General features: G+C 40.1%; 1 protein-coding gene across 2 annotated transcripts; it reads left to right on the top strand.

The window, feature by feature from the left end:
• The first annotated feature begins 239 nt into the window (after window positions 1-239).
• Window positions 240-13,135, top strand: LOC102312526 (NACHT, LRR and PYD domains-containing protein 12). 2 transcript variants are annotated; one of them, XM_042217271.1, is made up of 13 exons: window positions 240-370; window positions 1,335-1,516; window positions 3,893-4,127; window positions 4,279-4,320; window positions 6,646-8,440; window positions 9,102-9,275; window positions 9,385-9,552; window positions 9,820-9,993; window positions 10,414-10,587; window positions 10,815-10,988; window positions 11,209-11,382; window positions 11,625-11,780; window positions 12,026-13,135. In XM_042217271.1, exons 3-13 carry the CDS (start codon window positions 3,893-3,895, stop codon window positions 12,120-12,122), a joined length of 3,363 nt encoding a protein of 1,120 aa, XP_042073205.1. In that variant the 5' UTR covers window positions 240-370; window positions 1,335-1,516; the 3' UTR covers window positions 12,123-13,135. The 2 variants fall into 2 exon arrangements, with proteins under 2 accessions (XP_042073205.1, XP_014186732.1); XM_014331246.2 differs by lacking the exon at window positions 1,335-1,516 and having other exon boundaries at window positions 244-370; window positions 12,026-13,134.
• The last annotated feature ends 2,826 nt before the right edge of the window (window positions 13,136-15,961 follow it).

Below are 15,961 nucleotides of genomic sequence, written 5' to 3'. Positions count from 1 at the left end.
CTTTCTTGGTTAGAATCAGATCATTCACATCTAAACAAGTAGACCAAATAACAGTGAGAACATTTCTCTCTATATATCTGCTTAATTTAGGAGAAGAAACAGTTTCATCAAACTAGTGCACTTCCTGTTGTCACAGTCACATGTCTATTAGTGGTTCAGTGTTTGTCCCATATATGTGGTGAAAACAGGAAAGGTGGTTGCTAAGCTGTTGCTATGTGCTCTGATGTCACACACACTATTGAGGAGTAGGGTATAAAACAAGTGGTCACAGAGATAACTTGAGTTTCTTCTGAGCTCCTGAAAATACAGAGTCTCTTCATCCTTTCATATCTTGATATTATTTTGGCCATGACACGTCTTAAGAGAAAAGGTAAGTGACCTCTTTCTAACATGCCCTTAAGTGTTACCAGTAAGGTAACTACGTCCCTCAGGAGGGAACATAGCTCATATTACTGATTATTATTACTGAGATGTAATCGAAAATGCTATCCACTTAGCCTTTATTTTTTAGTATAACAAATAAATTCAATTCAGTTTTCAAAAGTGTTATATTTCCTAATGCCACTTTAGTATAAATGACAAAATTTGCAAGACAGATTTTTTTTTTACTTGTGACATAGCAAATAGATAACAAATAGGAAATGAGCTAAAACTGCACCATAGTTCCCCAGCTTCACTGCTCACTTAATGCAGGTTAAGTGAATCTATTATTATATATTTGTTAACTTATAGGTTATCCTTATTATTGCAAAGGCCAGTCATTCTGCAGCCAGCTTTTTGACTAATCCATAACAAATATCTCATTCTATAGATTTGAAACTACATAGGCATTCTAGTAATTACATTATTATAGTTATGATTTATTAACAATAGGTTTGGAATACCTCCAGTTTAAAATCTTAAATTAAAATGATGCTCAGTATATTAATAATCTACCTAATATTTGCCCACTTAATGCAACTTGAGAGATATTTTTTGGTTTGACAGTGTATATTGAAATCTATCTAGAAAAAAAAGTATTAACTAACTTAATTAAGGTGTCGCAGATGAATACAACAAAATAATACCAAAAAAAAAAAGATTTAATCATAACACACCCAGACCCAGGGAGACCGAGTTAACGATAAAAACATTAAAAAAAAATAACGAGAAAAAATTAGAAAAACCATGAAAACCATGAATTTCACACCCTTGTGGTCCGGTACCAAACGACTCATGGACCGGTACCGGTCCATGGTTGGGGACCACTGATGTAACAGAACTAGAATGATTTTTGGAACTGTGTACATAAATATCTTATGCTTAGCCTGTCCCACTCTTGTCTCACTTCACAGATTTATCCATGTGACTGTACAGCTGTTGTCCAGCTTTGATTGCCGTGTAATCAGCAGTGGTGACACAGGGTAACCCTTCTTTAGGTGCAGGGATAGCTCAGTAGGTAGAGTGGTCGCCCCATGATTGGAAGTTCGGGGGTTCGAATCCACTGAACGGCTACCCTGCGGTAACTCTAAGCAAGGTACCGTCCCTGCACACTGCTCCCTGGTGCGCCTGCACAGCAAATCCAGCATGTCCAAATTAACACTGTCGGATTTGATTTCAACACTATTAAAGTGTCTATATGGGTCCACACCAGAGAGTGTTAATTTAACTCTTTTTGGAGAGTTGGTACGTTAACTCTGATTTAGTGTTAAACACCAAATCTGTCTGGAGTTGATCATTTAACACTGGGTGTTAAGAGTTTATATATTAACTCTCAAAGAGTAACTACGTAAGAGTTATCTTCTAATTCATTCTAAAAAGCAGGAATTTTACTGTTCTGAACTTCTAGAAATTTCTTTTGGAAATAAACATTTACTAAAAAGATGCAATGGTTTTTGAAAAACATTTATTCTGAACTGTGCACCACAATTTCAAAACATTTTCTGAAAGATGTAACAGTGTACATGTTCTCACTTTCATTAGAATTTTGTTTATCAAAAGGTCTGACATGGTAAATGCAAATAACAGCATTCTCATCACTTATTTCTTCAATACAATATGCATGTCCTTTATTCATCCCTTTGTGGAACTTCAACGCACTTCTGCTCTCACCCATATTCCATCTTCACAAGCATTTCCTGTGCGGAGATTGAATAAAAATTAGTTGACACTAATTAATGGCACAAATAATCCAGTAAACAATTGCAGCACAGTAAAAAAAAAAAAGGAAATCCTCTTTGAGCCATTACTTGTGTAAAGTATTTTCTCAAAAGACAAAGACACAGGCAACAGGTAATACTGAACTAAATGTAAAACCTCAACCTTTTTCATTTTTACCTAAACCGTGTGCACAAAACTCTGGAGGGATCTATGCTAACGTCGAACCCAGTCAGGACGTCTGCTACTGCTGTTTGCTCGTTTTTTTTTATGGGCGATCGTTTTCAGGCTTCAAGTAGCACCATTATACCAACATTTCACATTCTAGACATTGTTTTAGGTGTATTTGACCAAAGGTTTGACTGAAAATTCACATGCAAGCTTTTTTTCCAAGGCTGTGGTATTTGCCTGCAAACAATACCTTTCAGCTAGCTAAAACAGAATATTGTGCTATCACCGAGCAACATGGCTAATGCCTTCCAAACAGCTTTGTCTCAACTCCAAAGAGCCACAGAAGTAAAAGCTCATAATAATAATCGAAACAATCTTTGAAAAAATGACTTACCAAGCATGGCAAACAACTCAAATATGTAGAGCAAAATGTTCTGAAGCGGCTTCACTTCAGCTTCGATTGGAGCCTATGGTGCTGGGGGCGGAGTCTGTGAATTTACTCTATTGGTGTCATAGCCCCTGTAGGTTAAGAGGTCAAGAGTTAATGTTTCCATTGTAACACCTCCAGATTTGTCAGAGAAACACTCATTTTTAACACTCGATTTTAACTACTATCATTTTACACCTCAGAGTTACATTAAAAGAATGTGACTCTACTTAGAGTAAAATTAACTCTACTTTTGCAAGGAGACAATTAACACCAAAAAATTTAACACTTTTGAATTTGCTGTGTGCTGCCCACTGCTTCACTGAGTTAATGGGTCAAATGCTGAGAGAGTAATTTCCCCACGGGGATCATTAAATTACAACCTTACCAACAAGCTTTAAAACCACATGTTGTAAGGTTTCACTGAATTTACAAGTTATTTGAGTAATAATTGCAAAATACTTCTTGCAATGTCTGTCAGTTAACAGCTAACAATTTCCTTTAACATTTTTTTTATACAAATCGTTTAGAAGACCAACTGTTCCTTTCCTAAAATTCATGCTATCACTTGCATTTCTAGTTTATTACTTGGTAATTTTTTTTCCACATATTTGATTTTCATCTGAAAAAGATGGTGTACTTAACTCAAGAATGGATATTTTAAATGAAAGTTCTCTAATGGCTACGTTAAATTCAACAGGTTTTTCAAGATTGGTCTTATTGGGGGCGATTGTGGCTCAAGAGTTAGCAGTTCGTCTTGTAATTGGAAGGTTACAAGACGAACTGTCGTTGTGTCCTTGGGCAAGACACGTTGTGTCCTTGGGCAAGACACTTCCCCCGGTGCCTACTGGTGGTGGTCAGAGGGCCCGGTGGCGCCAATGTCCGGCAGCCTCGCCTCTGTCAGTGTGCCCCAGGGCGGCTGTGGCTACAATGTAGCTTGCCATCACCAGTGTGTGAATGTGTGTGTGAATGGGTGGATGACTGAATGTGTAAAGCACTTTGGAGTCCTTAGGGACTAGTAAAGCACTATACAAATGCAGGCCATTTATGATTAATGTAACTGACCATACATCATATTTAAGTCAAAAGACACTTGCAGCTGCTTTGTAATATCAACAATTCTGTGTATTTCTCTTTTTGTATTCTTATATCTCAAAGATGGAAATATCTGTTAAGGAGCAGCTACTGCACATTCTGGAGAATCTGGGAGAGGTGGAGCTAAAGCATTTCCACTGGTACCTTCAGAATGCAACAAAAGGTGATTTTCCATCCATCAAAAAGTGCCATCTGGAGAACGCAGACAGACTGAAAACTGTAGATTTAATGGTGCAGACATATACTACTGACCATGTCATTGAAGTAGCAAGGACAACTTTAAAGAACATGAATAAAGGTAAGTTTAAAAAGAGATGTGAAAACTCCTTAGTTCACACTGTTAGTGTGACTTTGTATCTTTCCTCTGCAAATTATGTTTGAGGAAAAATAACCTGTTTATATTGTCTTAAAGTATAGATTTCCTCTCAATGTATACTATCCTCCAACAGGAAATTCCTCAGCCCAGGCATATTTATCACTTTCATCACAAGGTAAGCATTCAGTGGTTTGTGTAAGGGATCAGTGGTAAGCGAGGGGACGTTGTAGCCTCAGTGTGCATTAATTTAGAAGGTCAACATCAGCTAAGCTGCGACTACAACTCCAAAACATCATCAAAGGTTAGATACACCTTGTCGTTCAATGTTTGTCATTATTTTTTTTTTACTATTTTCTACATTGTACATACATACTGAAGACATCAAATACATGAAACAAGATATCTGGAATTATATAGAAAAGAAAAAATTGATAAAGAATTCTATGTCTTATGTTTTAGATTCCTCAAAGTAGCCACCCCTTGCTTTGTTGACAGCGCTACAAACTCTTGGCCTCAGCTTTATGATGTAGTCAGTATTTCTTGCCTTCTTAATGGGGTTGGGACTGTCAATTGTGGTGTTGCAGAGGTCAGGTTGGTACACAGCTGACAGCCTTTTTTGACAACTGTTAGAATTCATACTTTGGCAAGAACCAATCAGCTAAGTGAAGAGAAATGACAGTCCATCATTACATTAAGAAGTGAAGGTCAGTCAGTTCAGAGAATTGATATAACATTGAATGTGTCCTGAGTACAATCGCAAAAACTGTCAAGGGCTACGACAAGACTGGCTCAAATGAGGACCGCTCCAGGAAAGGGAGACCAAGAGTCACCTGTGCTGCTGAGGATAAATTCATCTGAGTCACCAGCCTCAGAAATAGATCCCACACAGAGTTTCAGTAGCAGACACAACTCTAAATCTGTGCTTTTGATCTGATGGGTCCAAGTTTGAGATCGTTGGTTGAAGGTCAGGACTTCAACTAGGCCACTTCAAAGTCTTCATTTTGTTTTTCTTAAGCCATTCAGAGGTAGACTTGGTGGTATGTTTTGGACCATTGTCCTGCTGCAGAACCCAAGTGTGCATCAACTTGAGGTTAAGAACAGATGAAAATCATTCATGGTTCCATTTATGACAGCAAACCTTCCAGTTCCTGAGCCAGCAAAACTGCTCCAGAGAGTCACACTATCACCACCATATTTTACTGTTGGTATGATGTTCCTTTTCTGATATTCTGTGTTACTTTTATACCAGATTTTGATGACATTCCTTCCAAAAATTAAACTTTTGTCTTGTCAGTCCCCCAGAGTATTTACCCAAAAGTCTTCTGGAAAAAATGAGAAAAAACAAAGTTTTTTCATCTTGCCATGCAGGCCATTTTTTAATGTTAAGAGAGGCTTGCATTCTTTGGATATTGTGTGACCTGTTGGATGAGTTATTGCTGCGCTCTTTGGGTTATTTTGGTCAGCCGGCCATTTGTGGATAATAGCTGTCACTGTCATTTGCTGGGGTCCTACAGCTGTAGAAATGATTTTATAACCATTTCTAGAATGAGAGATCTTAAGTACTTTGTTTCTTATTTGTTTCTGAATTTCCTTGGATGATGGCATAAAAAATTACAACAACATGATAATTAAACATAGACAAACTACAGTTGTGGTCAAAACTTTACGTGCGCTGATCATTGGTAATGGATAGCATGGAAATGTTGAGCTTTCAAATGAGTTATTTGAGGTGTTCTTTTCCAGGGTGGAATAATTGCATACTATACAATTTAATTAATTTATAAAACAAGAATTGAGTGGACAAGTTTGAATTTAATTTGGATTGCCTCTGATCCACACAAGCTGAAAGTATACATACAGGATCAAAATATCCAATAATTCCCACTGATATTTGGTTAAATATCCATAAGCATGTTGTACCTTAACCAGACACTTGTGGTTGGTATCAACACACTTTTGGCTAGGTAAAGTTTAAATAAATTATTTGGTTTCCTGGTACTGGCCTGACCATAACAGATTTTCAATTGTGTTAAGGCCAGGGTTTTGGAAAGATATTCCTCTGCAACACAAGTTGATCAGTTTCATGGTTTTCTGAGGAGAGGAGGAAACTCCTTATGTCATTTTTGTGGGATATTTGTTATAACCAAATGATATTGCTTACAAAAGTGTTAAGCCCCTTACCAAAACAAACAAACAAACAAAGGAAAAAGTGATTCACTGAATTTTGTTATGAAACTACTGAGGCAAAAATTAGGCTGAGGATACAAACTATTTCTAAATCTCAGAATATTTCAGCTACTCATCTGCAAATAACTGGCCAGTAATAATTCAGAAACAAGATGAAACCAGGAGCACTCACAGTCAGCAATCCAACTGACAATGTGTCCAGAAACTTATAGTGTCATAGTCTGGGGGGTTTTGTGTTGTTTTGAATTGTTGAATTATTTATGTAAAGTGCTCCATAACAGACAGTGTTGTTATCTGCTGTTTATTCATTTAGAAGTTCTTCAAAAATGTCAGCCCAAACTGAAGGCTAGGCTAAAGGAGAAATTCCAGTCTGTATTTGAGGGGATCGCTAAAGCAGGAAACCCAACCCTTCTGAGTCAGATCTACACAGAGCTCTACATCACAGAGGGGGGGACTGCAGAAGTCAATGATGAACATGAGGTCAGACAGATTGAAACGGCATCCAGGAAACCAGACAGACCAGAAACAACAATCAGACAAGAAGACATATTTAAAGCATCACCTGGAAGAGATAAACCAATCAGAACAGTGCTGACAATGGGAGTGTCTGGCATTGGAAAAACTGTTTTAACACAGAAATTCACTCTAGACTGGGCTGAAGACAAAGTCAACCAAGATATCCACTTCATGTTTCCTTTCACATTCAGAGAGCTGAATTTGCTGAAAAAGAAAAAGTTCAGCTTGGTGGAACTTGTTCATCACTTCTTTACTGAAACCAAAGAAGCAGGAATCTTTGATGACTTCCAGGTTGTGTTCATCTTTGATGGGCTGGATGAGTGTCGACTTCCTCTGAACTTTCAAAAAACTGAGACTGTGACTGATGTCACACAGTCCGCCTCAGTGGATGTGCTCCTGACAAACCTCATCAGAGGGATCCTGCTTCCCTCTGCTCATGTCTGGATAACCACAAGACCTGCAGCAGCCTATCAGATCCCTTCTAATTGTGTTGAAAGGGTGACAGAGGTCCGAGGGTTCACTGACACACAGAAGGAGGAGTACTTCAGGAAGAGATTCACTGATGAGGAGCAGACCAGCAGGATCATTTCCCACATCAAGACATCACGAAGTCTCTACATCATGTGCCACATCCCAGTGTTCTGCTGGATCACTGCTACAGTTCTGGAGGACATGCTGAAAACCAGGGAGGGAGGACAGATTCCTGTGACCCTGACTGAGATGTACATCCACTTCCTGGTGGTCCAAGCAAAAGTGAAGAATGTCAAATATGATGGAGGAGCTGATATGGATCCACACTGGAGTCCAGAGAGCAGGACGATGGTTGAGTTACTGGGAAAACTGGCTTTTGAGCAGCTACAGAAAAGTGACCTGATCTTCTATGAGTCAGACCTGGCAGAATGTGACACTGATATCAGAGCAGCCTCAGTGTGCTCAGGAGTGTTCACACAGATCTTTAAAGAGGAAAGAGGACTGTACCAGGACAAGGTGTTCTGCTTTGTCCATCTGAGCATTCAGGAGTTTCTGGCTGCTCTTCATGTCCATCTAACCTTTATCAGCTCTTGTGTCAACCTGCTGGAAGAACAAAAAGCAACCTCAAAATGGTCTAGATTGTCACTAGGGAAAAAGAATTTAAAATATCTCCACCAGAGTGCTGTGAACAAGGCCTTACAGAGTCCAAATGGACACCTGGACTTATTCCTCCGTTTCCTCGTGGGTCTTTCACTGCAGACTAATCAGCGTCTGCTACAAGGCCTGTGGACACAGAAACGAAGTAGCTCACAGACCAATCAGGAAACAGTACAGTATATCAAGAAGAAAATTAGAAAGGATCTGTCTGCTGAGAAAAGCATCAATCTGTTCCACTGTCTGAATGAACTGAATGATTGTTCTCTAGTAGAGGAGATCCAACAGTCCCTGAGTTCAGGAAGTCTCTCTACAGATAAACTTTCTCCTGCTCAGTGGTCAGCTCTGGTCTTCATCTTACTGTCATCAGAAGAAGATGTGGATGTGTTTGACCTAAAGAAATATTCTGCTTCAGAAGAGGCTCTTTTGAGACTGCTGCCAGTGGTCAAAACCTCCAAAAAAGCTTTGTAAGTAAATATGTAATCAGCCCTCTGAAATAGATGGTAGAATTGTCCATCTTTCACTACTTTTGAATTTCTCCTTTAAAAACTGTTTACCTTGACTTATTTGGTATTCTTATTTTTGGCACAACCTCACATATCTTTTGTTGACTTACTGTATTGACACACAAAAACCCCCATAAAATGGCAGTAGAAGAAAAATTTCCTGTCTAGCAGAAGACAGAGGGGGAATGTACACAAGAGGTATATCACTCCTCGTGTTTCCAGCTGGAGACAGCATTTGCATTTAAATCTGCCTTTTGCGGCCTTTGGCAGCAACTGTGACATTCAGTAGTCCCCTTATTGTTTTGTCAAACAAAACAAAGGAAAGAACATGACTATAACACTTACCAACTACACTACAAACTAACTATGCACTCAAAATATGCTAAACGTGATCTCTCACATCCCAAAACTCACTGTTGTCACTCCCACAACTTTCCTCTCTTCCTAAGTAACCAAATGCCCTGGGTTGCCATATAAGGTTTTGTTTGGTCTATGTGATTTGTTTTTACACCAACAGGAAAGTGGTTATCATGGGTATTTTTGTTTGTTTGTTTTGTTTCTTGCTTGCAAGAACTGTCAGCTAGTGCGTACTATGCTTTTACTTGTTTTTTTTAATTTCCAGACTGAGTGGCTGTAACCTCTCAGAGAGAAGCTGTGAAGCTCTGTCCTCAGTTTTCAGTTCAAAGTCCTCCAGTCTGAGAGAGTTGGATCTGAGTAACAATGACCTACAGGATTCAGGAGTAAAGCTTCTATCTGCTGGAGTGAATAGTCCAAACTGGAAACTGGAAACTCTCAGGTCACATTCTCGTTTTTTGGTTTTTTGTTTGTTTATTTTTTGTGTCTGTGTTTTTTAATCAGTTGACAAAGATAACCAGTAAGTTTTTCCTGTGTTTACATTTTTTCAGACTAAGTGGATGTAACATCTCAGAAAGAAGCTGTGAAGCTCTGTCCTCATTTCTCAGTTCACAGCTGTCTAGTCTGAGAGAGGTTGACTTGAGTAATAACAGCCTGCAAGATTCAGGAATGAAAATTCTGTGTGCTGAAAGTCAGTACTGGAAACTGGAAACTCTCAGGTCATATCAAGTGATAGTCTCTTATTCACCAGCTGACATAAATAATGAATTGAGTTAATTTCATCTATGTGTCATTTTAGCTTTGCATTTGTAGTATTTCAATCAAAATCATAGTGTGCTAACGCATTTTTGCGTTGTTAACACAAATCAATAAGAATGCCAGTGTAAAATATTGTCAAATCTGTTAAATCTTACTGCAACATGAATACACTTGAACACCAATATTACTTTTTTTTTCATCTTGTTTTCATCTTCGTAATTTTTCAGACTAAGGGTCTGTAACATATCAGAAGGAAGCTGTGAAGTTCTGTCCTCAGTTCTCAGCTCGCAGTCCTCTAATCTGAGAGAGTTGGACGTGAGTTATAACAGCCTGCAAGATTCAGGAATGAGGGTGCTGTCTGTTGGAATGATTTCCCCACATTGTAAAGTGGTAACTCTCAGGTCAGAAAGACAATATTTTGATGTTTAATAATAATAATAGTAATGGATTGGATTTATATAGCGCTTTTCAAGGCACCCAAAGCGCTTCACAATACTACTATTCATTCACTCTCACATTCATACACTGGTGGAGGCAAGCTACAGTTGTAGCCACAGTTGCCCTGGGGCAGACTGACAGAAGCGAGGCTGCCATATCGCGCCATCGGCCCCTCTGGCCAACACCAGTAGGCAAGTAGAGTAAAGTGTCTTGCCCAGGGACACAACGACCAGGACAGAGAGCCCAGAGATCAAACCGGCGACCTTCCGGTTACAGATGCGATTCCAGTTTATAAGTTTACAGAAATAATCAATAATCTGCTGTAAAATTAATAAAGTTTTGACTTTCTGTTCATATTTTCCTTATTATGATTTTTTCCACAGACTAAGCGGCTGTAACCTTTCAGAGAGAAGCTGTGAAACTGTGTCCTCAATTCTCAGCTCAGTACATTCTAATCTGAGAGAGCTAGACCTGAGTAACAACAACTTGCAGGATTCAGGTGTAAAGCTTCTCTCTATTGGAATGAAATGCCCACAGTGTAAAGTGGAAACTTTCAGGTCAGATCAATCAACATTCTCATTTTCTTAACTGATAAATGTAATCAATAAGAACTGAAAAAAAATTAAGTCAACGTCATTTTCATGTTTTTGCATCTTTGCAGTTTCAGTATTTCACCTTAAGTCACAATAGACTGCTACAACTTTAACTTTAACTTCTTGAACAGCATGTAAATACTGCCTAATGTTGTCTTTTATAAATACAGCATGTATCTTTTTTTTTTTAGTTTGAGTGGCTGTAACCTCTCACTGAGGTGCTGTGAAGCTCTGTCTGAAGTTCTCAGCTCACAGTCCTCTAGTCTGACAGAGCTGGACCTGAGTAATAACAATCTGCGGGACTCCGGAGTAACGCTTATGTGTGCTGAAGTGGAGAGTCCACACTGGAAACTGGAAACTTTGAGGTCATAATAAGTAATAAGTAGCATTAGCATAGGTAACATGGAGAGTATATAACTCTGTGACAATATGTCCATGTGTTGTTTTATCTTTTCGTTATAGTCTAAATGATAGTGAACTGCCTTGCTTCTACATAAATTGCATAAATACTGCTAATTTGCTGATCACTTCACTGCACCATGTATGCCTTTTTAAAGCGGTGTGCTTTTGTACATTTTTTTCTAGACTGAGCATCTGCAACCTGTCAGAGAAAAGCTGTGAAGCTCTGTCTTCACTTCTCAGCTCAGAGGCCCCTCGCCTGAGAGAGCTTGACTTGAGTAACAATAACCTGCAGGATTCAGGAGTAAAGCTATTGTTTGTTGGATTGCAGAGTCCACATTGTACACTGGAAATTATTAGGCTAGTATTTAGAATTTTCTAACTTTATCTTCAGGTTTTTCCTGACACTAGAAAACAGAATAAATAGAAACAACAGAATTTCCATATAAAGAGATTTTAGATTAGCCAGAAGTACAACCACTGCTGGGCCTTCTTCTTGAAAGAGTCTATAGATGAATGGCATTCTTTCAGGAAAAAAACAAACAAACAAAAGAAAACTACTAAATATATATATGTATGTGTGTGTGTGTGTTTGTCTGCAGTCTGTCAGGTTGTTTGATCACAGGGGAAGGCGGTATTTCTCTGGTTTCAGCTCTCAGCTCCAACTCCTCCACTCTGAGAGAAGTGGATGTGAGCCACAATCATCCAGGTGACTTGGGAATTCTTTCAGATGGACAAAAAGATCTGGACACTCTCAGGTATGGTGAGAATATCTGATAAAGAAGGAAGTGCTTAAAACTTTTTTTAGACAGACCTCTGTATGTATCTCCCTCTGACCCTAACTAATATTAGATTAATCTCTCTATAGAAGAGGACCTTTAATATATTATTCTAGATTAGCACAAAGTCTTGAGGCAGGTGAAATGATTTAAGAAGAAAAAGATCATTCTTCGTATCATAAAATCTGACTTGCTATAGCTAATGGATGATTATGCAATTTTAGTGTCATCGTCCAGGTGAGTGCTGGGTTTTCCTGCGTGCCAGTAAATCCATCACTGGGCAGAGTCACCACACCCCTAGTTTATGGCACCTGTGTGTAATTAGCTGGCAGGCTCTTAAGACCAGCGTTCTCAAACATTCTTTGCCGGAATGTCAGCTAACCCACCTTCTCAGAGGATTGGATCTTGTTGTCAGCAAACTCTCTTCTTCCCGTCGCTGGCTTGTTTTCTATTCTCGGCGCTACTCACCTGCCTGCCTCCCTGCCCAACACTTCACAGTGAGAGTAGACAAACTGGTTTAGCCTCACCCGGACCTCTATACCCCTCCAAGCCTCACCTTCTACCCAGACAATGACTCAGAGAGAAACGCTGTAATCCTGTACCTTGTGTGCCTGCTCCGGAAAATACTGTGCTAGGCTGTTTTTTTCCCAGCCACCTAAAGAGACTATTGCCTTTGGACTTTGCTGCGGCACACGCGGTGTGATTCTTGTTTTTTTGTTTCGACAATTATTGTGGAGATTGTTCTAGCCAAGCCTCGTGTTTCATAGCTTTGTTTAAATTCACAGCATCCCTAGTAATAGTTTGTCTTCTAGTTCTTGCCAGTCACAGTGTGTATTTCGTTATAGATTCTTAGTACCTTAACATGAAGCTTTGCATTAGTTTAGTAGGTAGTTTATATTCAGAGGTCACGTGTTTTCCCTCTCGCCCTTAGTTCACGTGTAGTGTTTTGTTTCATTCACCTCTTTCATTGCGTGCCAGTTTTGAGTGCCAAATAAATTGTTCGTTTGCACTATACCTCCGAGCCTCCGTGTGGTGTCTGCATTTTGGTCCACTTACCTGTGCTTGGCTGCCCAGTCATGACATTTAGTTCATTTTTAAACTTCTTTAAAATTAATAAATTTATTATTAATAGTCTCCCTATAGGAGATTTTTAAAACAATTAACTGTTTAATCAAAACCATTTATGATGCATTCTGAACCCTACAAAGCATTTTTACAGCATACCTCCTAGCATGGCTGACCAAAAATACGTGGCAGCTTTACATGTGGCATACCTGCTGCTTCTATACAGGTTGGGCCATTTATATGGATACACCTTAATAAAATGGGAATGGTTGGTGATATTAAAATCCTGTTTGTGGCACATTAGTATATGTGAGGGGGCAAACTCCTCAAGATGGGTGGTGGCCATGGTGGCCATTTAGAAGTCAGCCATCTTGGATACTACTTTTGTTTTTTCAATAGGAAGAGGGCCATGTGACACATCAAATGTATTGGTAATATCACAAGAAAAACAATGGTGTGCTCGGTTCAACGTAACTTTATTCTTTCACGAGTTATTTACAAGTTTCTGACCACTTATAAAATGTGTTCAATGTGCTGCCCATTGTGTTGGATTGTCAATGCAACCCTCTTCTCCCACTCTTCAAACACTGATAGCAACACCACAGGAGAAATGGCAGTACAGGTATCCAGTATCCATAGTTTCAGGTGCTGCACATCTCGTATCGTCACACCATAGACAATTGCCTTCAGATGACCCCAAAGATAAAAGTCTAAGGGGCCATTCAACTGGCCCACGACGACCAATCCACTTTCCAGGAAACTGTTCATCTAGGAATGCTCGGACCTGGCACCCATAATGTGGTGGTGCACCATCTTGCTGGAAAAACTCAGGGAATGTGCCACCTTCAGTGCATAAAGATCATCATCATGTAGCAATTTCAAATATCCAGTGGCCTTGAGGTTCCCATTGATGAAGAATGGACCCACTATCGTTGTACCCCATATACCACACCAAACCATCACTTTTGTTGTTCCAACAGTCTTGGAGGGATCCATCCAATGTGGGTTAGTGTCAGAGCAATAGCGGTGGTTTTGTTTGTTAACTTCACCATTCACATAAAAGTTTGCGTCATCACTGAACAAAATTTTCTGTGTGAACTGTTCCAAATTTTGTTTTGCCCATTCTGCAAATTCTGTGGGCCGATCTGGGTCATTCTTGTTGAGATGCTGCAGTAGCTGGAGTTTGTGAGGGTGCCATTTGTGAGTAGCTAATATCCGCCAAAGGGATGTTCGACTAATGCCACCCTCCAGTGACATGCAGCGAGTGCTACGCTGTGGGCTCTTGCTGAATGAAGCTAGGACAGCCACTGATGTTTCTTCATTAGTGACAGTTTTCTTGTGTTCGCATTTTGGCAAATCCAACACTGAACCAGTTTCACAAAACTTAGCAAGCAGTTTGCTAACTGTAGCATGGGAGATGGGTGGTCTCGTAGGGTGTCTTGCATTGAAATCTGCTGCAATGACCCGGTTACTGCGTTCACCAGATATCAACACAATTTCGATCCGCTCCTCACGTGTTAACCTCTTTGACATGTCAATGGCTTAGAACAAAGAGAAACTTGTAAGTAACTCACGAAAGAATAAAGTTTCATTGAAACCAAACACACCATTGTTTTTCCTTTGACATTACCACTAAGTTTGATGTGTCACATAGCCCTCTTCCTATTGAAAAAACAAAAGTTGTATCAAAGATGGCCGACTTCTAAATGGCCACCATGGTCACCACCCATCTTGAGGAGTTTGCCCCCTCACATATACTAATGTGCCACAAACAGGATTTTAATGTCACCAACCATTCCCATTTCATTACGGTGTATCCATTATAAATGGCCCACCCTGTACATTCCACAGTGCCAGGATTCCCAGAACATATGGCCACAGAAGTACAACAACAAAACAACACACTGGTTCAGATCCAGGAGGCTGTTCCTCCCACTCCAGGTCTCACTGTCATTGCCCACATGCACATCGAAGTCTCCCAGAAGAGCAACAGGTGGAGCACCCTCAAGTGCCCCGCCAAGGGACTCCAAGAAGGCTGGGTACTCTGAACCGTCATTGGGTGCATAAACTTAGATGACAGTCAGGACCCGTTCTCCCACCCGAAGTTGCAGGACACAAACCCTTTCATCCAATGCGAGAAATCTCAACATACAGGCAACAAGCTGACGGGATACTAAGATACCCACTCCAACACACTGCCTCTCACCAAGGGCATCTCCAGACCAGTCCAGCCCCTCTCTAGGAAACTTATTCCAGAGCCCAAGCCATGCCTTGAGGTGAGCCCAACTATATTTAGCCAGTACCTCTCAACCTCATGCACTAACTAAGGCTCCTTTCCAAACAGAGAAGTGAAATTCCATGACCCAATTGCAAGTCTTGGAAGCCAGGGATTGGTCTGTCAGGGCCTCCGTTCCTGGCTGCCGCCTGACACACATTGCACCTGACTAATACATGTGGCTGGTGAATGGCATGTCTGGATTATTCCCTCAAAATTGACGCAGCACTTCTCTAAATTTTATGAGTCAGGAGACCTAAAGGATCATGATGATCATACAATATCCTTCCCACTTGAAATGTTCTTATTATAAATGCATTGTTCATTAAAATGGTGGAGCCATGCATTAAATTATATATAATAATAATAATAATAATAAACAATTCTCCTCTCGCCCCTGCGGGCAGTCTATTCTTCAAGCTTGGGTCCTCTACCAGAGCTCTGGGAGCTTCAGGGTCCTGTGCAGTATCTTAGCTGTTCCTAGGACTCCGCTCTTCTGGACAGAGATCTCAGATCTTATTCCTGGGATCTGCTGGAGCCACTCGCCTAGCTTGGGAGTCACTGCACCTAGCACTCCGATTACCACTGGGACCACTGTATTCATGTAACTCCCTCTGCTGGGGTTACTTGTGTAGTAGTATTCCAACAATGCCCTGTTTTCATCTGTTGCCCACCAATGCTGTCTTGTTCAAGTAGCCACCTTCTCACCAGGGGGTACTGGTTCCCCAACACCTGATGCAGACCTTGTTAATCCGGGCGATGTCCGAGCCGGTATGACTTCATATCTCTCATGTCTGCAGTAGGCTTGATTTAGCAATGG

Source organism: Haplochromis burtoni, unplaced genomic scaffold, assembly GCF_018398535.1.
Source record: "Haplochromis burtoni strain Fernald_Lab_line unplaced genomic scaffold, NCSU_Asbu1 Contig_1755, whole genome shotgun sequence".
NCBI lineage: Eukaryota > Metazoa > Chordata > Actinopteri > Cichliformes > Cichlidae > Haplochromis > Haplochromis burtoni.
The sequence above is the reverse complement of the archived record's forward strand: the minus strand, read 5'-3'. Positions and strand labels throughout refer to the sequence as shown.